Source organism: Scomber japonicus, chromosome 17, assembly GCF_027409825.1.
Source record: "Scomber japonicus isolate fScoJap1 chromosome 17, fScoJap1.pri, whole genome shotgun sequence".
NCBI lineage: Eukaryota > Metazoa > Chordata > Actinopteri > Scombriformes > Scombridae > Scomber > Scomber japonicus.
In genome coordinates, this window is record NC_070594.1 from 18254094 (window position 1) to 18279820 (window position 25727).

Sequence of the window (25727 nt, forward strand, 5' to 3'; positions counted from 1 at the left end):
GTCTCTGATAAATGCATCAGTGCTGACCGAAATTCACTGGCAGCCCCCCCCCCCCCCCCCCTCTCCACACACACACACACACACACACACACACACACATACAGTACACACACAAAAACCCTCCTAATCTTCTAAAAGCTAAGCTGTAATTGTAATTCATCTTCTGCAACAAGTGTTGTCAAGGTGCTCTTGAGCAAGGTTCTGGGAGCCTGCTGATTCTTATGTAAAGTATCTTTGAGTAGCTACTCTGTCAAGCACTCTTTAAATAAAATGTATTATTTTTTATATGATTGTCCATAAATCAATCAATAGAAAAGAAATTCACAGTTCCAGCCACACATTTGTTAGCATTTGCTACTTATTTTAGTAGTATTTTGATAGTAAATTCAGTATTCTTGGATGAACAAAATAGGTCATTTAAGGACATTACCTTGCCTTTTAGGAAACTGTGATGGACAATTGATAATGTATATAACCTTAAGTTAGCAGCCCTCGATTCAACCTATATTCAGTTCATGAAAACTATGTTTTTGCATAAAGCATCAAAAACCACCAGCTAGAATCACTGGAAGAGATTAACAGACCTGTGAGGAAAAACACAAAATCACAGAAGCGCCCACGTACTTTGATTGACAAGTGATCTCTGTAAAGTCTAGTGCAACAACACCACAGCAATGAAGATTGCCTGGCGAGAACAAGGTTGCCAAAATTATAAATAAATAATCTTGCTGGGTACCAATTTAGCACTCCAACACTCTGGCATCCAACAGCAGAAACTAAGCCTATATACATGCTCCTTCTCTCTTGTAATATAGGAGCTGTGAGCATGCACACACAGATTAAACAGCATTTCTCTTTATGTCATTAACCACTGAGTCACATCACACCCCCATAAGCACTTACGTTGCCATCAAGGCAGATTATAACGACAGTCTAGCTTTGCTTCTTCACTGCACCGTCTGTTGGCATGGCAACCATACTGCCTTTGACTAGGCAGATCTTGGTGAGTGTGTGTGTCCGTGTGTGTGTCCGTGTGTGTGTGTGTGTGTGCGTGTGTGTCTCAATATCTTAAAACAGTGGAGTCCTGAGGGCAATTCACAATGATTCTTGATGGAGGGCCGCAGAATAACATTATGCTCGTTATTTGTGTCCGTGCTTGTGTGGTTGCAAGAGTGTTACAATAAAAAAGGGAATTGATGTGTTTTCTCTATATAGATTTAAAAAAACAACAGATTATAAACCATTACCTACCTGCACTACCTCAGTAGTTACTTCCAGCTTGCTGAAGCGGTAGATGATAACATTAGCTGACACCCCAGCCACACACAGCATCCTGCTCTCAGGGCACCAGGCCATAATCTGGATGGCAAAAGGGTCTTCATCTGACACCTCCATACTGCCCTTGTCCTCCTTGGACCGGTTTCTGTCAAACACCTTGGCTGTTTTGAGCTTGTAGAGCACCTGGAGCGTTACTGAAGAGAAGGAGAAAAGAGAATAGGATCAGTTTTAATCCAGAGATACTGTATCATATATACACAGTAATACAGCAGTACACATGTTTTGAATATAAGTTGTGTGTCATTTTCTTTTGATCATCCTCTCTTTCTGACATCAAATTTAACTGAAGCTTAAAATATCCTGCCAGTGAACTCACTTGCAGAGGCATCCCAGAACTTCACAGTTCCATCAGCATGCCTGAGAATTCAAGGGACGAAGAAAAAAAAAGGAGAAAAAGGAAAAAGAGCAAGATTATGAGATTCTGTTGTCCTACAAATTAGTGATGAGAGTTTGCATCTCACACCTCTCTTCTTAATAAAATGCAACTAATTGTCATTATCCATAAAATGTAATTACCTATAAAGTATGTACTAAGGTTATTTAACCAAGTAAGAACCGGTCAGTACACTATATGGTCAAACGTACTGTATGTGGACACCCTTGACCACGACCATCCCAATTATAGGACATTTTATTGCCAATTCAACATGACATTACCCCCATACAATCAATCAAACTTTATTTATATAACACTTTTCAAACAAATCAAATGCATTTCAGTGTGCTCAAAGATGGTTTCAAGAGTTGTTTCCAGTACTGGTCTACACAGAGCCCTGACTTCAACCCCATCTAAAACCTTTGAGATGAGTTAGAACACCAACTCTGAGCCTTATCACCCAACAGCTGCCCAGCTGTAGTTATGGAATAAGATATTAAACAGTTACACATGGGTTTAATGTTTGGGCATCTATATACTTTTGGTCAAGCAGTGTAAATGGCAGGATTGCTCTCATCGGCAGGGGACAGCTTCTCCATTTGTTGTCACAGAAAATGATATTGACAGGAAAAAAACCTGTATTTCTGTTGTCATTTTCACTCAGTCCTCATTGTTTTGTTGCCAATTCAGCTGAGTGGTTTGGGAGAGGAATATTTTGCAGGCTGAGGCACTCATAAAGCCAGAGAGAAATCTGGACAGAATAAGAATATGGCGTGTAAGGGTAGAGAAGAGAGGAAGAGAGGAGGAGAGGGAGAGGAGCGAGAGCTTCCTACTGCCAAACCCATACCTCAATGTCACTTCTTCAGCGTGTGTGTTCTGTTAAAAACGCCCCCTCTTCCCTTGTTGACAGCTTAGTGCAGGATAATAAACATCAAAACGGAGCAAAGTGCACATGACTGGAATATATAAAGACCTACAGTGAATATTTTAAAACAGGCCCCTTTGCTGTGGTGACCTGACAGTGCAGCAGAGGTGAAAATAATGGAGTTGCATCAAGGCAATAATGATAATGCTAATGAGATCAGTATTGTCTTACCCAGTGATGATGATCTCTGGGTAGCTCTGTGTGCCTTGACCCCAGTTTCCACCACTAATAGGCCATTCCTGGATAAACAACAGATAATATATTATATTAGATTAGATGAGAGAAAATGCAGGAAGAAGAAAAATTGTGTCAATGAGTGTCAGCAGAAACATTCTAGGAATAAATGACATGATAAAACTGCACATATATGAGCACATACATGAGAGAAAATGCAGGTATCCTTTATGCACGTCTCTCAGCGTGTCTTGCAATTATACATTATGCACCTCAGTGAGTGTGTGTCTCCATCTGTGTGTGTGTGTGTGTTGGTAGGGGGTTTGGCTTTGAACACGTTGACACATACAAAGGTCACCGAGATGACTCATAGTGATCTTTATGTGAGAATGCCCTCCCGCAGCTCAGCCAGGCCTTTTGCTTAAGAGGAAAAACGGATAATAAATAAAATAAAGCAGCAGCTAGGCAGCCAGTTTGGGTCAGTACATGCTGACATTTACGACAGAAAGCTAGAACAAGGCGACAGGGAAAAGAACACAGGCATACATAACGGCTGAAAGAGCGGGGGGTCTGTCTCAGATGATGCGCAGATAAGTGAAGGGAATGATAGGAGAGAGGAGGTGTATAGAGATAGAAGAGGATTGTTAGGTAATATGACACTATTATATAGTCCATTTAGTTTCATGGAAACATTGATAAAAAATACAGCAGTAACAATGACACAAATGAACCCACGCTGAACGTAGTTTGTAGTGATGGCATGCGAGGTAATGTCTTAATGTGTCCTCTATCCTGTGACCTTGGTATTCAAGGCATGTGGCATGATGGTGAGTTTAATGTGGAACATTTACATTTCTAATTTAGGCATTTAGCTCTTTTATGACACCGCTAACCAGAGGAACGTGATGGAAAATTCCACCCTCAAGATATTATTATACTGTCATACATCATTAATCTATTACCGGAGGAATTATTTCATGAACGAGAGGTTTATTTATTTATTTAATTTGTTAATTTCTTTATGTTTTTTTGGTTGTTGTTTTTGGGTTGTTTTTTTGTTTTTTTTTACAGATTACTAATAATTTCCAAAGATGTTTCCCCACAAAAACTATGTAATTTGTTAGTAATTATGAGAAGATAATGTTCAACTGGTACACACAATGAATTCATTTCCGCTATTCATTGTCATTGTAATATAGAGCTTTTAGTCAGTGCAAAACACACCCATTGAAGTAGACTATATGTCAAATCTTTCTACAGGTAAGCATACAATTAAACACATGGATTAAAGCAAGAAAATATTTGTGAGCCTGAAAAGTTGTCCAAAAGAAAATGTTAACAATGTATTGAATAAAGTATAATATAAATTAAAAACTGCTCTATGGCTGAAATCAGGTATAGCGCCTGAGAACTTTAAGCCCTGTGCATATTTCTTTGCAGGAAACTTTCTCCAGACATATTACATATTACAAAAACATTCAGAAATTACTGAGCCGTAAAATAAAGTGTTGCCAGTTTTCCAAACCCTTTACTTAAAGTCAATGTCCACTTAAAAATATGTTTTGCTTCTTGGATGTTTGACCCTCACTCTACAGAATGATGTATGTGCACAGTTTGACACTAGAAGGCTGTTTTCACATTCATCTGTTTCTCTGTGTGTACATTCTAAATCTGAATTTTAAAAGGAGAGGAGTCTGGAGGCTTATCATGGTCCTATATGCAACTTACACAAGTATGATGTGGAAAACTGGAACCTCCAGTGTACAAACACTAAGAATAGATTTCAGATTTTTTAGATACAGTCCAGCAGTTAAACTTTTGGAATTAAAAATATTTGCACATTCATCGATGATTCATTTTTCAGTGAGGGAGAAGGAGCAGATGGATTTCAAGGTTTTTAATCATCATAATAGACATATATTATTATTTAAAGCAGAGTATTTTTATGTACATGTCCGGAGGAAGTCTTGAAACTTCTCACGGCTGCATTGCTTCCAATACTGAGAAGTAAATTATTCTCTTTGTTTATTGCCAAACAAAGATCTTCTTTCCACAACAGTAAAAAAAAAAGAAGACACAGCACCAAACGAGTTGCAACATATTGTATACAGTACCTTTTTGCTGTAGCCCTGTCGTTTCTGCCGCGAGCCAACAGAGTAAAGTGCAGGTATGAGGTCCACAGGGCAGTCGGCAAAGTACTCGCAGCAGGTCACAGGAGACTCATGGATAGTCAGAGGATAGGGGTTCTCGAATATGGGGTAACTGTTAATGAGAGAGCCCAGATAAAGTCACTCTAATAACAGTACATTAGTCTGTCCAGTATCAGAGCATTAGTCTCATTCACTAATCTACTGCGTGGTTGCTTTAAGCTGGCAGCCAAATCGGGATCCAATAAATGCTAAAATGCTACAGTACAGACAGATTTATGAAAGTAAGGTGTTATCATGATAGAAAGGGGCAATATATAATAAGGATAATGAGCAATAATAAGTCAACTAAGGAATTGAGGATGATGGAGAATTATTTCATAAAGAGTGAGACTCACCCATTTTGTGCAAGGTCGATCACCACTAAATCCTTTTCTAGAAGGACCACCACAGCATAAGGTTCCTGAAAATCTACACAATGAAACACAGCAAGACAAATCATTTATCACAGCGTACTTTTAGTAGTCGTGTAATTCCTTGAGAGAGAGAAATTCCCCTGAAATCTGCAAACCACAGGGGAAGAACTCCTCAGACTTTATATGGCAAATGTTATTATCATATCTGTGCCCTGAAGATGTGAGGGCAGGAAAGCTTAATACTTCAGATTTATTAATCTATGTGATTTATATCTGTGGGGGATACTTCCATGGTTAAATATTTGTATCAATCTGATTTGGGAGTAAAAATTCATATTACACCTTAAGATGAGTCTCTGTTATAATAGATTTTAAACCACTGTAATTAATTAATTGATAAAAAAATAGTGCTGGTTCTACGAACAGACTTACACATATTAGCACAGCCAACAATACACATCTAAGAGAAATTGTCACAATAGGAACAGAATATGAAGATTATTAGAATATGTTTTTTGGTGAAAGTCTGCAAAGCCGTATGCTTCTTACTGTTAGCCACTTAACCAGAGCAGCTGGGAGTTAAACACTTAACTAAAGGCAAGGAAAGGCAGTTTTATTTATATAGCGCATATCATACACAATGGCAACACAATTCAAGGGCACTGTCACTAAATTTATGGGCCTTTCTGTCTTTAAATCGCTTGTTGTCTATGTCCATTGCAGTAATAAAGCAAATATTTTTGAATTATGTATAGAGAGCATCTACAGTTCCTCTTTTCTTTTATGTCTGATTTGGAAATAACATCACACGCACATGTACTCAAACTGGTGTCTGGAGAGCAATCTGTTGTTTAGATCAGCAGGTCAAAGGCTGTCACTGTACCCCAAGGCTGAAATACTTTGACAGCTGTTGTCACAACATCTGTCAGTGTCGTTCTCCCTTTACTTCACTGGCACTGGTCTACAGGTGATTCACATCCTCTTGTGAATTTTTATGCAACTCCAGTTCACCATATGCCCCTAGTTCTGCTTTTAGGAGGTGGAAATAACAACAGCCATTATGCCCACCCTGACTGCTAATTTACCTAATGATACAAACCAGTTAATCAACAAGTCAGACAAAAAGAGACGCAGTTTGTCTATAACGATTTGAATAGCAAATAAATAATGACATAAGTTTAGAATAGACACACAGTGTGTGAGTAGCTCAACTTTAATTCAGCTAGCAAGGCCAAACATTTGCATCTTATTAGATACATTCTTATCACAACAATTACTACTTACTTGTTTTTTCCAAAGAATTATTTTGTTGCCTTTCTCAACAGATGCTTAACACTGAGCCAACTCCATCTGCTGAGAAAGGCAACGAGATGTAGTTGAAAGCTTCAGAAAAACCAAGTGCCTTGTGATAAGATTTATTTTGTCAAATTGTTATTTCCAATCAGTCAAAAATGCATCTCTTTTTATGAGTTGTCCTTCACCTTTTAATCTCGGATGTGTCTGAAAATTGCATATTATACTATGTACTGTATGTATACATACTCTCTGCTAGTTTTTGTTCCTGTGCCAGTATGCTCTCGTACACATAAACACATACACAAACCACACATGTATTGCGTAATCCAGAACCCAGCAATGTCCATTACCAGATGAAATCGGTGGGTGGTGACATCAGGTTGTGACATAATGAAGTCACCATTATTACACAACTCACTAATCCTTCCTTCAGCTGTATAGTGTATATGCCAGATAATGCTGCAGAAGCGTTTACATACTGGATTACATACCATTCATCATCACTCTCACTTGTTTTAGCTGTTGACTCCTGAATACAGGATATATGATAATAATTTAATTTAGATGGAAGGCTATTGTGTACAAAGAGATGAAATGAAAATGTAATATTCTGTGTGTCGGATAATGAAAGTGGAATAGGATCCTTCCCCTTGGGAAATTTTAGATTTATTACAGCAACACACTAACACAGGGGCAAGCAATCCGACATAATTAAAAAACAAAGGTGTTTGTGAATTTGTGTGTGTGTGTGTGTGTGTGTGTGTGTGAACCTAATGCATTCTCAGACAGGAGGATAAGATTACAAATCGCTGCTCAGGCACACACATACACACACACATACTCTAAACACGTGTGTGTACAGCCACAACAAAACACACAACTGCACTGACCATTAGGATACGGTGTCTCACAGAGTGTGAGGAAGTCTACTATAGGGTAGTCCATCTCCAGCACAGCAGTACTCTTCCCGTGCATTACCGTAAGACAGGGCCGCCTGCCCACCGTGTCGTAGGACAGACCACCAGAAAGGATTATGAAGGGTTCCCTAGAACAACACACACAAGCACACACACACACACACACACACACACACACACACACACACACACATACAAATAAGCACGGACATGAGTGGCTTTTTATTTACTTGTGTTGTGATTTGGGGCTATGTTAATTAAATTGATTTGGCTTGATTTATGTTCTTATTGAAATCGTAGTGGGTGGTGGTGGTGTGCTAAATGCATTCAATTGAAAAGTTCCTTATATTTTGACCACCTATTAACATACATTAGAGGGGCAAAACATCAGAGAACTCTGTTTGATATAATGCACTCCAGTACACCACCCCTACCCACTACAACCTCAATAAGAAGCTTTTTACACTTGTTGTTGTCGGGGACACATCAGGACACATTAGCATTTACACTACAAAAGATATGTAGACAAATGCATCCCAGACCACCTCAGCAAGCGGTTTGAGTGATTGGATCACAATGCGTCTTGGTGTTCATTTCAAATATATTTAGAGCTGTCCACTTGTGATCCAATTGCCCAAGACATATTTTAAAACCAGTTCAAACACGGTCTAATAAAGTAGAATTATCACCTTTCTGATAATGTAAACTAAAACTGAAAATGTATTAGCTTTGTAAGCAGAACTTATGCTTACAGTATACTTTAAATTGGATTGCATTAGATTGCAGGGGTGTTTCTAATAAAGTGCTTGGCTGGCAGGGGACAGAACACCATAGTGTAAAGCCAGTCAACAGCTCCACATTGGTCATCCTTGCATATAGCTTATAGTGCAATCTAAAGGGCCAACATTTCTTTTGGATAACTGGATAATAGTACAATACAGCCTAATGTGTCCTAATATACAAACACAAGGTTAGAGTGAAGAATGCTGATGGCATGAAGAGGCATTTCCTTAATCTCTCAAGTTATTTTAATATCAGAACACAGTAGTGTATTATTACCTACACAGTAACAACATCATGGCTGGAGAGGAGGGGTTGCAAATGATAAAGAGTTGATTTAGCTGGACTGACACATCGAGTTCCAGTTAGCTCCCAGTCTGAGGAACATACATATTTTTAAGCCACATTGCCTCGGAAACAGCTTTTGATCCCTGTACTATAAACAACATTGATGTGTCTTTGGCCTGACTTGTGTACAAATAAGCATATTCACGCCTAAACATGTGAGTGTGAGACAGAGAGTGAGGGACCTACCCATTTCTAGTGGTTTTGTATTCCACTTTGAGAATGGGTTTGCAAGGCTCTGGCTTCTTTCCGTCCTTGGGCTGTTTACCTAAAAACAGAACAAATAGAAATTACTTAAGTTTGCAAGTTCACTCCCTTTTCAACCCCTCTCTTCTTTTTGTGGTTTGTCATCTCTTGTCATCTCGTTTTCTCCCCCCCCCCAGAAGATGCACTGCCGCTCTGAACAGCAGTCATACAATAACAAAAGGCTATTCATCAGAGAGGGAAAAGACAAATGCAGGGGCAGGGACATGCAAAGAAGGTGTGACAATCATGGATGATTTACAGAATCCATCTATACAGACCGCAGGGGAAGTCCACATGAAGGAAATCTCCACATCCATCATATGTATGCCAACCTATTCATATTTTGTAACAGAACGCAGAGGACATGGCTGAATACATTTAGAATATTTTTCAAGAGCCTGAAGGCAGGTTATACAAGGCAGGTCTGTATAATAAAGAGCTACTTTTAATAACTACATCTAAATAACATATATCTAAAAAAGACAATTAAAGGAGGACTTATAAGCCTTACTTAAACCTGTCAAAGGAATTTGCATAATAGCCCATTAAATACCAAACTAATTATACATGTGGCTGTGGGAGAAACAACTAATTAAAAAGCCTGTGTGGTGAAATCCTTTCAGCAATCCCCTACACACAAAACCAGCTTGAGAAACTGGTTAGAAGTTTTTGTTTTTCCTTTTATTTAATTCCTTCTTTGTTCCTCTTTCTGACTCTCTCTTTCTGTCCATTTGTCGCACTCACACTCACATTTACACACACACACACACACACCACACACACAAATAGACACACACAAACTATTTCTTCCAGGTCCTTCATCTGGGTGGACTGTCAAACTGCTCTGCGGGGTGAGTAGGTGTGTGAGGAAACAGAGGAGTATGGATTAAAATACATCTTCAAAAGAGCAGACTCACTGTGAGCAGGAAATAATCAGTGCACCAGCAGTAATGTATGCATATGCAGACACAAAGTAAAGTAAACAGAGGCAAGACATAATTGAACTGACAATAATCCTCTAACTGAAATGAGGGGAATGATGAGGAAGCCATGTAGGGAGACTCTTGTGGGATGGCTACGATGAGTACAGAAAGGATCATGTGACAGACAGAGGTAGTTAAAGGCATTTGAACAGTATGTGTGTAGTAAAACTTGCAGTGTAAAAAGACAAAGTGATAGGATGGAGCAGAATTAATGGGGCGATCCAATTATAAGTGGATAACTCTAAGTGCAGGTGTGACACATTGAGATCTGATTGCTTCAATTTTGGAGGTGGTCTGGGCCACATATGGCTGCATCATTTTTGTAGTGTATGCCAAATGTGTCCTGGGCCACCTAAAAGGCCCAATTTCTCAACTGATATCATCCATGTAAACAGAAGTACATATTCATTAGTGTGCCAACAGAGTCATAATGAAATGTGAATCAACAAGAAGGCTAGCAAATGGAGTACAGTATGAAGTTAGCCGTATAGCTGTGAACATAGCAGCACAATGTGCGTACATTTTAGAGAGTTAGCCCCAAAAATAGCAACGGTGGGTTAGCCTAATGTGACCAGGTTCACTTAAGGTTATTGTGGAGACGTGTTCTAATGCCAGATGTGAACTGACACACTTAGAGGTGTCAACTAATAACTTCAGGAAAGCTATCTCACATAAACTTTAACATCTGCAAGTATTTGTATAATATAGTAAGAATTGACTCAGTCAATTAGCTCATTTGTGAGACTTTAGCAAGATTTTTTTTATCTAATAATACTACTACAAACATTCAAACTGTTGTGGTTTGGGATGTTTAAAATGGCATGCCACCAATTTTACACATCAAGTTCAGTTTACTAGCCAAAAAGGTGCTGCTCAACCTGTGGAAACAGTTGTACAGTGCAGTGTCTTCTAGGGCTCTAGAGGGAGCTCTTTCAGATCCTTCTTGTCTGAACAATACGATACAATATGCTTTCAGTATGTTATTATATCAGTTGCTGCCATAGCTTAGGGTTGAAGGAATAAACAGCCCATCCAAGTAAAGAGAGATCAACATGCAGCATGTGTGCACAAGTGTCTGAGTGTGTGTGTGTGTGTGTGTGTATCCACCTCTCCTTACCGTGAGGGGTGATTGTCTGTATGGGCTTGCCCTGCCCTCTGACGTTCCATATGGTCAGGGTTCCGTCTGAGTGACTGCAAATGAACTGCTTGCCCTCGTGATGCCAGGCAACTGAGTGGATCGCCTAGGAAACGACAGAAGGGAGGACAACAGTTAAGCAGGATGAAACATCATGTGCCACTATTTTCTATATGCTATAGGTTTGCTGCATTGCCATTGCCATATGGTACTGTACATAATGTTCATATGTGGGTTAAAGACCTGAGACTGTGGATTATATACTATCGGACAGATGGTGAAAGTGAGATAAAAGGGTCTTGTCTGTGACTTCAGAGCATTTCCTGTGGCATAAATGAATGGCCTTTCATGACATATTTGCTGATTGTGGAGAGAAGCAAGAATAGATAGTCATTTTATTCAGAAATTCCAAGACAATTGTATTAGTATGGTTATGAATTTAAAAATTCTATTTCTTAAAGATATATTCCCTAATAACACAGCATTCAATATAACTGAAACACAGTTGAAATTGTGATTTAGGTTAATCTGGTATAATTTGGAGCCATGGATTTAAAAACCTTGTTATGATTTAAGTTAAAATAAAAGTATTTAGTTGGGCAGAAAAACAGAGAGGGACAGAAGTATGTGTGGGAGTTTAAAAACCACAACAACAACAACAGCAAGCTTAAAATGGGAGATAAAAGTAATCACAGAAAAGTCAGTAATAAAAGAGGAAAGTTCATGAAGTGACCTTTGAGTCAGGTCTCCACAATCAAGACAAAGACACAGGTGAAAAAAACAAAGACCTAAATTGACAGATTGACACCAAGACACGCAAAGAAAGACAGACAAGGGTTGGAGAGACGGTGCCCTCTCTGCCCTCTCATCTACCCTGTCATCTGAACAGTTCTGTTGCCATTGGAAGCCAGGCTCATGATGATTTATCATCTGACAAGCAATCATTGAAAACACAATCATGACCAAAGTATGCCAGTAAAGGGCAACCTTGCTTATTGATGCCCTTTTCATAAGTCATAATTAAACCTGCGAGAATGTTTTGACATTAAGTAAATATGATGACGTGCACCAAATCTGCGTGAAGCTCACAGCAGCTTCCAAAGCAGTTTCACAACGTTTGTCACATGAATTTTTACCCGTGTGCTTGTGGCCTTTTCTTATCAGAACACCTGCAGCATCAGTAATATCTCCCAACACAAGCCCAGTTTTGTCAGGAGGTGAAAAAAATATATTTCTTTCAGAGACACATTATTTTTTTGCCATTTTAGGTAAAGCTCTACTTAATCTTTCGGTTTGAACTTGCCACCAATCATCCATTATCACTTTGTCTCACAAATGCTGCACTTTGTCTCAAGTCGCTCATTTGAAATGAATGATTACCTTGCTGTTGATGTGAAAGCACATTCAGGTTAAGTCGATCTCTTCCAATTACAACTGCTATTTATTCATGTGTATATCAATTTTGCTTTCAGTATGTCATTAATCATATATGGTGCTGCCTGTCAGGTTCACTGAAGAGTTTTTTTTCTGAAAATACATCAAATGAAATGGTTTGAATATTGGCATCTAATGTTATCTGTCCCAGAATAAATTTGAATGTGCTTATTTGTTCTACACGGGGCAATGAACCCCATCTATTGCCTCCTGAAGATGTATTCTTCACATTGTTTTACATGGCCAGACCTCAAACTCACACGGTTCAACATAATAGAGAATATATTTGTAGGCAAAACAACAAGAGCCTCCTGAGGTGAGTGCTCTCAGAAAACAGCCTTGAGGGTTTTTCAGACGTCTCATTATCCTGCTTTTCGGTGTAGTTTCCTCCAGGTCACTGTGGGCTTGATGAGACCAGGGCTCTGGTTATGTGACATCATGCTGTATAGACACACATACTCACTTATTTTATGATACTCTTAGCGACATGTCCCCTTCCATTCCCACAAAGACACAGAAACTGAACATGACTTAAACTCTGAACCTACAATATCTTATTTCTTCAAGTGTTTTTTTTTTTTTGGTTGTGAAGTTTCATGATTTCCTGTTTTCTTGGAAGTAATTAGAGGCATGATGAGTAACCACTTAGATGTCTTATTTAAGACGATGCCGGATGTGTGTCCTTGTAGGCAAAGTGGCAGTGATGGTGGGATGCAGCAGCGCAGAAGGAGAGAGAGGTTGTCAAGGATTTGTTGCCAGAAGTGATTCACCGGTGTGCAGTGCCAGGTGGTGTGGATGTAGTTCAGACTCTGTGAAAACTCTCGCAATCCAATCCAGTAAACACAGTTAAATAATAAATATATTGTATGATTTATATGTTATATGGAAAATAGATTTAGGTCCAGACATCAGTATAATGATATTAAATGATATTAGTTCATATTTAACTAATATTGTTAATATTTTAGATAAAAGTTTTTTTGAAGACACATTTTAATGAATTCTGATGCTAGACTTCTATCAGTGCATTGTTCATCGTGGCAGTCCCGATAGGCAACAATGCACTGTGCTTAATTGGAAAATGAAAAGGGTAATTGAAACACATGGCACTTATCATATCAAACAATACCAATTAAAAAAAGAAAATTTCATGATTCATTACATTAGGTCAGTTTTCACAGATTGGTCTTTGGGGGATTGGGAGATGAGATAATTCAGTCAACACTTATTAGAGTCACAACACAAGCAAGTGTGTCCCCACAAATATGCACAAATACACACACACACACACACACACACTAAGACAAAGACCAAAAATAACACACAAAATGAGATTGGTGAAGAAAAATAGACGTACGCATAAGCATGCATATCACAGACATAATTAGAATAGCATCTGCCAGCAATTTTTCACACTGGGACACAAAGACAGCTTAGCCCTAAAGTGCCCCTAACACACACGCACTCGCACACACGGTCTCTCACTGCAATGATAATTCAGTTCAAGTAGAAAAACATTCAACCAAAAAAAGCTTAATCTAAAAAACAAGCATTTGGGGGCAAGTATGTCAACAGTGATTTCCATAGAGCAATCTCCTTTTGTTTTCAGAACATGAAATCCATTCTGTTTGCTATTATATAAGCCCTTAAAGAAACAAGCCCCTGTGAGCTTCTATCTACCAATTAAGATGTCTTGTGTATCAAAAAAATATGATACGCCATCATAGATTTTAATTGGAGGAAGGAAAAAATGCAAGTACAAAACAGACTCAAAATAATTCAGCCCTATTCTCTTATGAAGTGAGCGAAGTGGCGATATTGACTCATTGATGATGCTGGATGAAAAGTCAAGGCCTGCCTAAAGTAAAAAACTTGACTATTTGTGATCGTTGGCTCACTTTAGGCGTATACTATGGGCCTGATTTACTAAAGGTCTGCGTGTGTAAAAACGTGAGCAAACTTGATATCACCTGCAAAAAATGTGCAAGCTGATCTACTAACGCAGCGCACTGAGGTTTGCGTCTTTCAAATGTGTAAGATCATATGTGCTGTCCATTTAGCACGTTTGCCATAATGAATATGCAATACGGGGCGTTTTAACCTCAGTGTGCAAAATACAGGGAGGAGAAAATGCAAATATGTTATTTAGTACACGCATTGTGATTTACCAAACCTGAAGGTAATTTTTCTGACGCTAACTGCGTCTATAATTAATACCTTTGAAGGGCAGGTATTAACCGACTGCGCACTGCGCTCAGATGACTTCTGTTACAGTGGAGAGGAGGAGAAGGAGGCACAATGACAGAATACGTACAGGATGGAGTTTTTCGACCTGTATTAATAATTTTGTAGTGGAATATTTTTGGCTTTACTAACAGAATTATAACAAATACTCTCCCATATGTTGGTTTTTCTGGTAATATTTGTTTTTGTTATAACTTAATATATTTGTTAACCTCTTCCACTAGAACCTGATCACATTTCATTTTGCGCTTGCAGCTTTCAGCTCATCCAAACTCTTCATTAAGACACGCAAAACCCTCATTTAAATACTGCTGTCTGCACCCTGTTGCACCTGTTTTCATTTATGCAGTTATTCTTAGTAGATCACCTGCAAAACACAAGCAAACGAAACACACAATCTATTGCACTGTGCATGCAATTTAGTCCCCACTATTTGGGATCTTAGTAAATCAGGTCCTATGTGTTGATTACTTAAAGGACTAGGCATTGTTTTTCAAATAAACACAATCACTTAGAAGATGAGAGTCTACTCTATCAATACATATATTTCATGTTCTTGTATAATTGTTTAACAGCAGTCCATGAATGATTTATATTGTGCTAGCTTCCAAGGGATGACACAATAGGCAGTAAACACTTAAGATTCATCATGTACTGAATTTGATTGCAAACCCTCCAGTAATTTCACTTTGGATCTAGAAAGTAACGTCTCCAGCTTTAGAAATGAGTCACAACAAACCAAGTACATCCACATTTTTGTTGAGAATGACATTACAAAAATAACTGATCAACAACCATTGAATGTCAGAGCCATGTGTGGGAATCTACCCGCCCAAGTTTTTAACAAGTATTCTTGAAACAACATTAATACTATGACGAATAAAAGGCCCACAGAGAATGACCATCATATAAAGAAGGATATTCTATCCACTAATGGATATTGCACCAGACTTGCCAAATGACCCATCAGCTATGAATAGTTAAGATATCTGTCTGTATTCTCAACAGGTCTTAAGTGGGAAAGAGAATACTTCCTAATGAAGCCAGGCATGTGTCAGATAGACTTGGCCATTTGCTTTTAATCTTCTTAGACGACCAGATGGGAGGAATTTACTGCACAAGGAAATATCAAATGGTGTCAACTGAGCTTTCCATCAAAAAGAGCATCACAAAAAACTTTGATAATGTATTCAAATTAATTGTATTTTGAGGACAATCTCGCCTATCAGGAACTTAGTTTTAAAAAGTGATAATTTGTTGTCAACTACCTGGTTTAAGTCTGAAAATGCCGTTAAGGTCTTTACTATATGAATTCTGTCACCCTAACCCTAACCTGTCTGTCAGAATATGTTCACATTCATTCATCCAGAGCTGAAGCAGTAACATCTTTTTTAACTAGTTGGAAATGACATAATTAATGCTTCATAGTTTCTGGAATTAGTTTGAACGTGTTACTGTGTTACTGTTGGCTTTCATTAATACCTCACAGAACTGAAGCAAACATTTTACCCCACAACTTACTGTGTTTTGGTGCAGATTCTCTGTTGAAGTACATACTATGTCACAGTTTGGGGCATGTTTGTGCACCCTTTTTTTGCACAAAATCTTTGTTTAATGACATGGAAACAGATTCTTGGATGATACAGACATGATCTTTGCAGTTGCACAGCACTTCACACCAGAGGTAACTGCCAATTTTGTATCTTCATCTGACTTTCTGGGCCTCACAGCACAAACTGATGGTCTCTTTCCATGATTTGATGGAAAGAACAAGACAAAAAGAAATGACAGAAGGACAGTCAGGGAGTGAGATCACACAGAAAGAGAGAGAGAGTGGAGGGGAGGAGGGGGCAAATGGAGTAAAAGTGGACCAGAGTCAAAATGACATAAAAAGAGATACAGAAGTAGAGGAAATAAACAAAACATTACAGGAAAATAATGTGGAAAAAATGAAATTCAAATGATTGAGCTGTGATTAAGAGAACTGGGCAGGAACCTTTGTGTTTGTATGGACAGAATTACTGTATAATGAACCATTGTGTGACACGGATAGGTAACGGCCACCACAAGACAAACAGGGGGTGAAGGAGGGGTGAAGAAATCCCAATTTGGCTGTGATATCAAACATTCATCAGGCTGGACTAAGACTAAGGTGTTGACTCAGACGATGGAGAGTGGAGCAGGGTCAGCGTGACAGATACTCTCTGGCTAGCACTCACTGGAAACCCATACTGCTGATCCACAGCTAATAATAGACAATCCACTGAAAGACACAAAAGTGGAAGGCATGCTCTCTCAGCTCTTTGGAAGCTTTTAAAAACTGAAGTTTTATTGTCTCTGCTGTTTGTCTAAACTCTCCCTGAAACTTTATTGTTGTCTAGGAGACAGGTCATGTCCCCTTACTTGCTGACATTTCTGCATTCTGACATCGTCTACAACTCACAAAATGCTGTCTTCATTTGAGTCGAAAACAACTTCACTGCTTCCCTCACGAGCACCTTATTTGCTGACGTTGTGTGAGTACTTTTGCAAGAATGGGTAAAAATGTGCCAAGAACACAGGAGCCAACATCACTCACAAAGACCATTTAAACTTTGAAATCCCTAACCACAGACTACCTTCCGCTTGTTTAAACATCCACAAATTTCCACCAGAACTAAAAAAATGCCTTAAAACATGCCTATTCCAAAGTCCATCAAAATCCATCACTGCATGGTCTGCTGCCTTACTCTGCTGTTGAAAAAAGAAGAGGAAAAGCGTCCTTGTTCATATCAGTCGACAACTTTGGTACTTGACTGTGAGCTTCTAGGCAAATAGTGTTTGAATAAAAGCTCCCAGCAGGAGAGAGAGAGAGCCCACAGGAAGAAGAATATAGCTTGCAATGGGTTTGATAGCTGTAAAACGTTACTTCACTCTACAGCATTGTGTACAGAAGCCATACAGACATGGAATTTGCAAACATTCATGATGTCAGGAAATGACAGCAAACTATTTCAATTGTACCAACTGATCAATGCATTACACGTGTCTTATAGACATGTAGACATGTGATGTTAAATGTATGTTCGATGACAGAAATGAGCTATGTAAAGTAAAACATCTATATCTGGACATCAAATTAGACCCATGTATCCATAGCAACCATCTTGATGTTGGAAGTTCACTGTCTATGTCATCATCCAACACAGTAAAACCTTCCACATAACTTCTTTTGCACTGTTCCCATCGATATGTATGTAGTAAATATTTTGGAAAAGTTGAAGTGTGAAGTCGTAGGCTCACAATTTTTCTATGATAAAACAGGTGCACTGAACATGAACATTGTAGCAGGTTTTGCTTGCTGTAATCATTCCTCTGGACATGTATTGACATATATAAGGATCCTCTGTTTGAAACACTGCTTGTGTCTGTAAAAAAAACCCTAACCCTAACCCTTCATTAAAATCTATGAATATGCAAAGCGGCTTCTCTGGCTCCTGCTTATGGTGTAGGGACTGTTAGTGACTCTTGTCTTAAAATGAGTTAGTGTGCAGATAACATGACCAGTGCGACTATGCCAAGAAGGTACAGCCCAACCAAACTCTTCAACATTACCAACAACTTCCACCAAAGCACAGAATGGCGTTCAGCAGGCTGCAGCTCACTGCTTATTTCTCCTGTTATTACTCCTGATATGTCTTGTAGCATATGAAAAGCGCCATATGGACATGTTAAAGTTAAAAAATTCATTTACTTTGAAAGGGGTCTTTAATACTGCCCTTTGAAAGAGCCCCTCCTATCAAGCTATCAGCGCAAGTAATGTTAGACAAAATCCACAGTCCAAAGAAAAATAATTGTGCCACCACAGCTCATATAAATGTAACACTGTCTGAGGGAACACAAGAAGTGAATTATATTCTAAAAATAAAAAATATGACTTTAGATGATACCCACTTGATTTGACTAACTTGGATGGCTGACAAATGTACAGTTTTGCACAGAATGAGGCCTGTGTATATTATCCACCATTTACATTGAAAGAATATTAGGAAGGAACCTCCAATATGAGTATAAGGAATGATTACAGCGAGCAAAACCTATTTCATTGTTCATTTGGGCATCTGACAATTGTCATTGTCAAAGACAGACTTTAAAAATTGTGAACTTATTCTTTAATGATGTGTAAATTGAGAATAAGTTAGACATCCTGCACATAGTAGGTAAATGGTGATTAGTTTAATTAATTATGTCTGAGTCAAGAGACAAAACAAAACAAGTATTTACACTGTTAAACACAACAGGATGAATCTCCCACAGCACTTTAGTCCAATTCATCAGCTTTGTCTACAGGCCTGTCCACAACAGTGATATTAGAGAAGTCATGCCATAATCATAACAACATTTCACTAGTGATTCCCCATAGCAGTATGCAATGATTTTCTCTAGTGTCCTTGGAGGCTGGTTTGGGGCCAAATAAAACTTTAAAGATATCTGACTATGAAAACCATTTGGATGTATTATCCGGGGGAAAATAACCTCAAGACATTCCAAAACAGAGAAAAGAATGGCTGTGTATTGCCGGCTCTTTCGCTTCATCAGAGTAAATCATAGTGAGTGAAATCAGGAGCACAAGTCCCCACACATCCCTCTCCCCTGAGCCCCCACCCACTCAGCCCCCAGTCTCTTGAGAGGTGTAACTGAAGGAGTTTGGACAGAAGAGATGAGCTCCCATGGGAGATTCAATACTAGAGACTGTAATGCCCCAGGAGCAGCTGCAGAATATTAGCTTATCTGAGAGGAGACAGAGTAAAAGCACAGAGAGAGCGAGAGAGAGAGAGAGCAAGAGAGAGAGAGAGAGAGATACAGTACATACTGAACATGCAAAATCCACTCTTTCCTGTGTCTATGTAGTCCTTGGTGACTCTTATCAGCGTGCTTAGAGCACCACAGCACTCCCAATGAGGTGAGCACCAGTGTGAGCGTTACGATAATCTCATTATCTTAAACAGGCGGTTTGGCTCTGTGTCTAAGTACCATGGACACTGCTGCACGACCATGTACATGTTAACTGTGCGCGTGTTTCGGTGTAAGCATGCTCACGGCCATTCAGTCTGCTTAAACCCCAAGTACAGGTTTATGAATGAGACCTCCTATATTCAACTCTCAATAAGACATAAAACCATGGACTGAGGGAGGTCAGACTGTGCTCAGATCAAGCTGAAGCACATACAATGACTGTACTTTTATAATAGATCATAAAAAAATCCAAATACAGCAACTACATGAGTATAAATAACATTTAGCATTTTGAATTTATTAAGAAATGAGATATTGCATGCAAATCAATCACAGGTAACAGACGGTGAGGATAACTGTAATGGATGTAGGGAATGGTAATGTATCATGTGGTACAGATTTAATTTGTATACCACAGTGTAGGTTTGACATATGCCAAGTCCAGAGGGGAGCTTGGACACTCTGACACTGTGTCTCTTTTTTATTGTTGCTTTTATTTATAGACAGACACACACTGTTGCCTCTGGGGAAGCCAATAAAGCCACATGACTCAGTGCTTTAAAAAGGTGGACCTTTTACAAAATGAAGCTGCCCTTTTTACAACCATAACATGCAAGCAAAATCACAGTGCAGCCTTGCAGCCTTAGTCGGGAGACATGAACACATGGCACACTACACAGTGTTGTATAAATGATGAAACTGTGAAAACGTGCATTTTACAAACGGTTCTTATTATATATAACTAGCACTACTTATATCTTTTCTTGAGTTGTGACCACAACGCTAGTCAAATACACAATTTTCAAGTTTTCATTTAGACAAGTTACTTGTATTTCATGCATTCGTACTGGAAGTATTATGATGAGTTGTGTTTTTAAAAATAGCTGTATAGCACAAAGGCTGTTGGTGACTTCACTTATAGTTGAAAAACTGTAATTTCAGCTTAATCTTCATTAAACAGCACATTGAAGAGATGCTATTATCCATGCAGACAGATCCGTCACCCTCTACCCATCTGTATGAAACAGGAAGTACAAAGATGAAATCCTTCTCAGTCAGCAGTCTCTTTCTATATGATCATTACCATTGAAACTCAGATGAGAGAGGAGAGTCACACTCAGAGTCGTGTGTCTTGCATACAGTATGTACAGAATGTGTATGTGTGCTGTACATCCACAGGCTCAACTCACAAGCCTTGCCAACTGTAGTAAGTTATTTCATACTCTAGGTTTGCTCGAGGAACTAACTGTCTAAACACACACACACTATAGACAGTTTGGTTCATGAATATGTAATTTCATTTCTTACGTTTGTATCAAAGACAGTCAGAAGTGGTAAGAATGACTGAAAGTTGTTTGAGAAGAAAGGAAATCGGGGAGATTTGCCTACCTCATCGTAAGTGTAGCGATAGTCGGCCTTCTTTGATTTCAGATCCCACAGGACCACGATCCCAGACTCAAATCCAATTATAAGCTGGAGAGGAAAAGCGTCAGGCAGTTGGTGAGATAGGTAGGAGAGATGACAGAGCGAAGATAGAAGAGACCCCATGATGGGAGGAAAAATAAGTAATACATTCGACATTCATGTGCAGCATGAAAGGAAGTCAGGTGTAAGCAGACTACACCGGCTCAGGAAAGACATCTGCCCATCCAGGTTCACAAGAGATTATACAGACTTTTTTTTAAAGAAAATCTGACATTTAAAGCTGTTTATATTATGAAATCTACGAAATCTTTGATTGTCTTGCCTCACTTGTAAGTAGATTTAAATAAAAGCATCTACCACATGACAAAATGTAAATTAAATATTTGAATTATAGAAGATTTATTTATAGAAGCAATCTCTGCTAAGTGCCACCACTTTAAAGGTATAGCAGTAATAAAATTTTAACTGTGTATTGCAAATGAGTAACACAAAGTTCTACATCACATGAGCTCTAGCACAGTTTCATTTTCATTCATATACAGTATGTTCTGTGTTACAGAGTTCAGGTGAAGTGGAATACATATCACTGGGTGTGGTGAATAATCATCGTCTGCTCAGATAGTCACCTCACTCACCTCATACTGTTCAAACAGCTGAGCCAGGCACAGTGGTGCCAAAATGGCTCAGCTGATGAAGAAGAGACAGTAACGGGGCTGGAGAAAGATTAACCTTTCATACTGTCAACTGAACAAGCTGTTGAGGGCCACAGATACTAATAACAACAATAACATTCTTCATTTTTACTGATTATTTAGACTGATTAAACTAGTTTACTGGCATTACTAATTACAAAGGTTAATGTTTCCTGGTGTTTACTGGTTAGAGAATGTTATTTCATGCATTTCTTGCTTGCTGGGGGAATCACTGGATCTTCAAATGATGCTACACTGAAAAGACGTCATCTTGTGTAATCTATTTTCACTATAATCTCAAAGATCCAGTCACAGAGAAACTACCATATTGTCCTTTGTGAAGCCTTTCTGATATTAAAAGCTTTTTGTTTTAAACCAGGGCAGAGTGAGCAATGTAAGGCAATGTTCAGGCTGAAAAAAATGCAGCCCTTAATAATATGCTGTATCTACCAGCCAGGTGCTGCAACGGCCACATGAACACTGTATTTCGACTGGTGACCTTGCAAATGTCCTGATAAAAGATACAACACATTGTCAGAGTGATAAGGTTCTGTCTCTGAATATTATAAACCACTGTCCAGTATTTTGAAGCATTTTGGATTTTGGATCTATTACTCCAACTGGAACTCCTGGATCTTATCATCTCACTTGTCTGAACAATTGATAATACTGTACATGGGTTTGCTGTATGTGACTGATAGATACAGAAGACAGAATAACAGAGATTGTTACTTCATACATATTGTATGTGTGTGAGTGTGTGGGCAACATTGTCCTTTACCTTTCCCTCGTCCATAGGGTTGTCACTTATGTGGACAACTGGTCCAGGGTGAGCCTTGGACGACCTTAGAGAGAGAGACAGAAAGAGGAAGACAAAGAGAGAACGAGAAATAGTGTTTTTCTATTCAAGTCATGATGCAGTACAGTACTCAGACATCAACACAAGGCCACAGATGTATAGTTGAGGTTGAGAGGGTTAAGGTGGAATGTGAGTGTCTTTGAACCAGTGGAAGAGGTCCGCTATGGGAGAACAGAGGTGCCAATCACTCCAAAGCTCTAAAAGGCCGTTCAAAGACATAAGCTCACTGAAGATTGTGATGGATGGCTCTGTCAGGCCAAGCAGTCCCCAATGGCTATGTGTATGTGCTTGTATTGAGTGTGTGTTTGTGTGTGTTTGTGTGTGAGCATTTACATGTCAGCGAAAGAAGACAGCACAAAATGCTTGCCCGCCCCCTCCTCTCCCTCTCCTGTTTGTGCTTTACCCTCCAGACAGCCTTATGTCAAATCTCCACTCCCTGTGCCACGTGGCAGCAGAATTTACCTAACCTGCCCTGCTTGAGAGATGATGTGAGCTAAGGAACACCGGGGAAGGTCACAGCTGCAAAAAGAGTGACTGTTGGAGCCTGAAACATAAAACCAGTATCAGGGAGCAAGGGCAAGGATGCCTGACAAGGAGAGGAAGAGGAAGCTGCAACCAAATGTAAGTAATGCAAGAGGAGACAAGGCAAAGTCCTTGTTTTGGCCCAGTCTGACATTGAAGGACAGGGCAAAGGAATAAAAACATTCAACTATAAAGGTTATCAACATTCAGATCAAAATACATGTTTTGGATGACAGCCTATAAGCAGGGGATGAATGGCTGTTTAGACTTGTATCTCTGCATGAATCTATGAGTATAAGCAAAGGGCTCGATAGGGAAAGCGTCTACAGCAATCTGTGTGTGTGTATTAGAAGGTAGCAGTTAGTGGGCAGGCAGGCAGTCAGTCAGTTGTCTCTATATTTAGCCTGTTAGTGCTGGAGCCTTATTACCTAAGCTCTGCCGCAGCTGGAGCTGTTGATTTATCTAATCCCCATTCACTGCCTGTCTCTCAGCAAACAGCCGTCCACATCATGTACACACACACACACACATACATTTGCACATCAGCACAACTAAGACACATTTTAACACCCGCTCCCTTTGTAAAAACCTGCACCCATAACAAACAATTACCCTCTTGCCCAATAAGAAAATGCAACTTGCCCTCCTGTCCCACATTTCCTCGTTTTAAATTTTAAGTGCAAAGTTCTCTGTGTTTCCCCTTATGAGACTAATACGTAATAAATCTGTTTTTGTCAAAACCTATTGTCATATAGTAAACAAATCTGACATCAACATATTCACAAAGTCTGCAAATACACGTTCAGGTTCGGAGATAAATGAATCACCATGGCAACAGAGGCAGGATGGGCAGAGTGCAGACAGGCTTCCAAAATTCCTCCATACTCCGCCACAAACACACAAAACCCTCCCACACGAACACACACAAACAACGCCTGCTTAACTACTTCAACACGCTCCTGTAACCACACATTTTTGCCCGTGTACCGCTAATGACTCTGTGTTTTGCATACAGAGTAAAAAGGGCTTCAGGGACCAGAACATTTGGTGTGTGTGTCTGTGTGTGTGCATATGTGTGTGTGTATGTCTTATAGTGTTTGCATGTTTATATAAAAATATGCCTTACCCGCATGGTCACAACTATATTTGTTTCTATACATGCTTGTTTGGGTTTGAGCATGCCATCATTCTTATAACTCACATGAGTATCACATTCCTGTCTCGCAGCTACTGATTCAAGGTCTTTCATCTCACACACATACGTATGACTACTAGAGCTACACTAAATACCCCATGGCAAATATAACACGCGCTCATTACGTCATAAAATCTTGAAAATCTTTGCCCCTTGGCACCTTAACATCAAACAGTCATCTGTTATGAACCTTGATTGCACCAAATCCTTCTTTGTATATCAAGTATTCCTCCCACTGAGTAATGCCTTCAGTACATAAAACAAAATGGACCATTACTGTACGTGTGTGTTGCAGACACACATAAAGACCTGAGGGCACAGAAACATGCATGATAAAACAATTGTCGCAGGGGGAATGTTTAAGCGATACGAAGGGCAACACCTCATTGAATTTGAAAACAGCTCCTCAGTGCAGGCACACCTACACAAACACACACACACACTAAAGAACACCATGTGAATTCAAAAGTAGGAGAGGTATGATTCCAGATATAAAAGCTACAGCTATTCATTCACATATACCTCCAAGAAGTGTTATTTCCATACAAATACACACAACCTGTACACTAACAGACACAAATACACACTCAGTGAAGTCCTGATCATCTGGTGTCGCCACGGGTGACACTCTTTGAAGCAGGAGAGACGCAGTCACCATGACAATGTCTTAGCGGTAACATGGCTTCAACAGCCTTCTTGCAGCACGCACATAACCATATGTAGCCTCGTGTCATCTCATCAGACGAGTGTTAACGCATATGAGTGTCTGTAAAGCTCATATTTGGAGCTAATTTGGTATTGTTCCTCAGGTAGTCATACATGATGCTATGTGCTATTATTCCAGCCTGAAAAATCATATTCCAGATGACGCTGCTGGCCCAGCTGTACTGAGGCATGATATGCATGAACAAAACTTAACCACCAAATCATCAAATTGACCAGATCAGTAGGTTTTACATTGGAGCCTCACTTGCTGTTGACTGAAAGCAGCATTGTTAGCTCACCCATACACAGTATCATGCTACAACAGACTAAAACTTACTTAGAATCTAAGATTGAAGTCAAGACTAAAGCAGCACCTCAGGAACAAAGGCAAATGACACTGTAAGGACTTTAAATCTTTTTGCTGAACTGAAGGAAAATGATTCGAATCAGCAAAACGTCTTCTAATTTCCAATGTTCTAAAGTCCATTGATTGTTAAAAGGTCACTGTGCTGCACCTCCACCTGGAGCCTGGGGCCCTGAAAGGGCTGTGGACATCTTTGAGGATACTGGAGGTTGTG

The 25727-nt window shown here is 39.3% G+C and overlaps 1 protein-coding gene across 4 annotated transcripts in view; it reads right to left on the minus strand.

Annotated features, from left to right (window-relative positions):
* stxbp5a (syntaxin binding protein 5a (tomosyn)) overlaps positions 1-25727 on the minus strand; it is a 96462-nt gene that overhangs the window by 13194 nt on the left and 57541 nt on the right. For all 4 annotated transcript variants that reach the window (XM_053336795.1, XM_053336797.1, XM_053336798.1 and 1 more), the window contains exons 6-15: positions 22650-22713; positions 21141-21224; positions 11061-11184; positions 8904-8982; positions 7563-7717; positions 5359-5431; positions 4928-5075; positions 2811-2878; positions 1655-1695; positions 1252-1472 (exon numbers count right to left, since the gene is read on the minus strand). In XM_053336795.1, the coding sequence (XP_053192770.1) occupies positions 1252-1472; positions 1655-1695; positions 2811-2878; positions 4928-5075; positions 5359-5431; positions 7563-7717; positions 8904-8982; positions 11061-11184; positions 21141-21224; positions 22650-22713 (1057 nt within the window). The remainder of the gene's footprint in view (positions 1-1251; positions 1473-1654; positions 1696-2810; positions 2879-4927; positions 5076-5358; positions 5432-7562; positions 7718-8903; positions 8983-11060; positions 11185-21140; positions 21225-22649; positions 22714-25727) is intronic.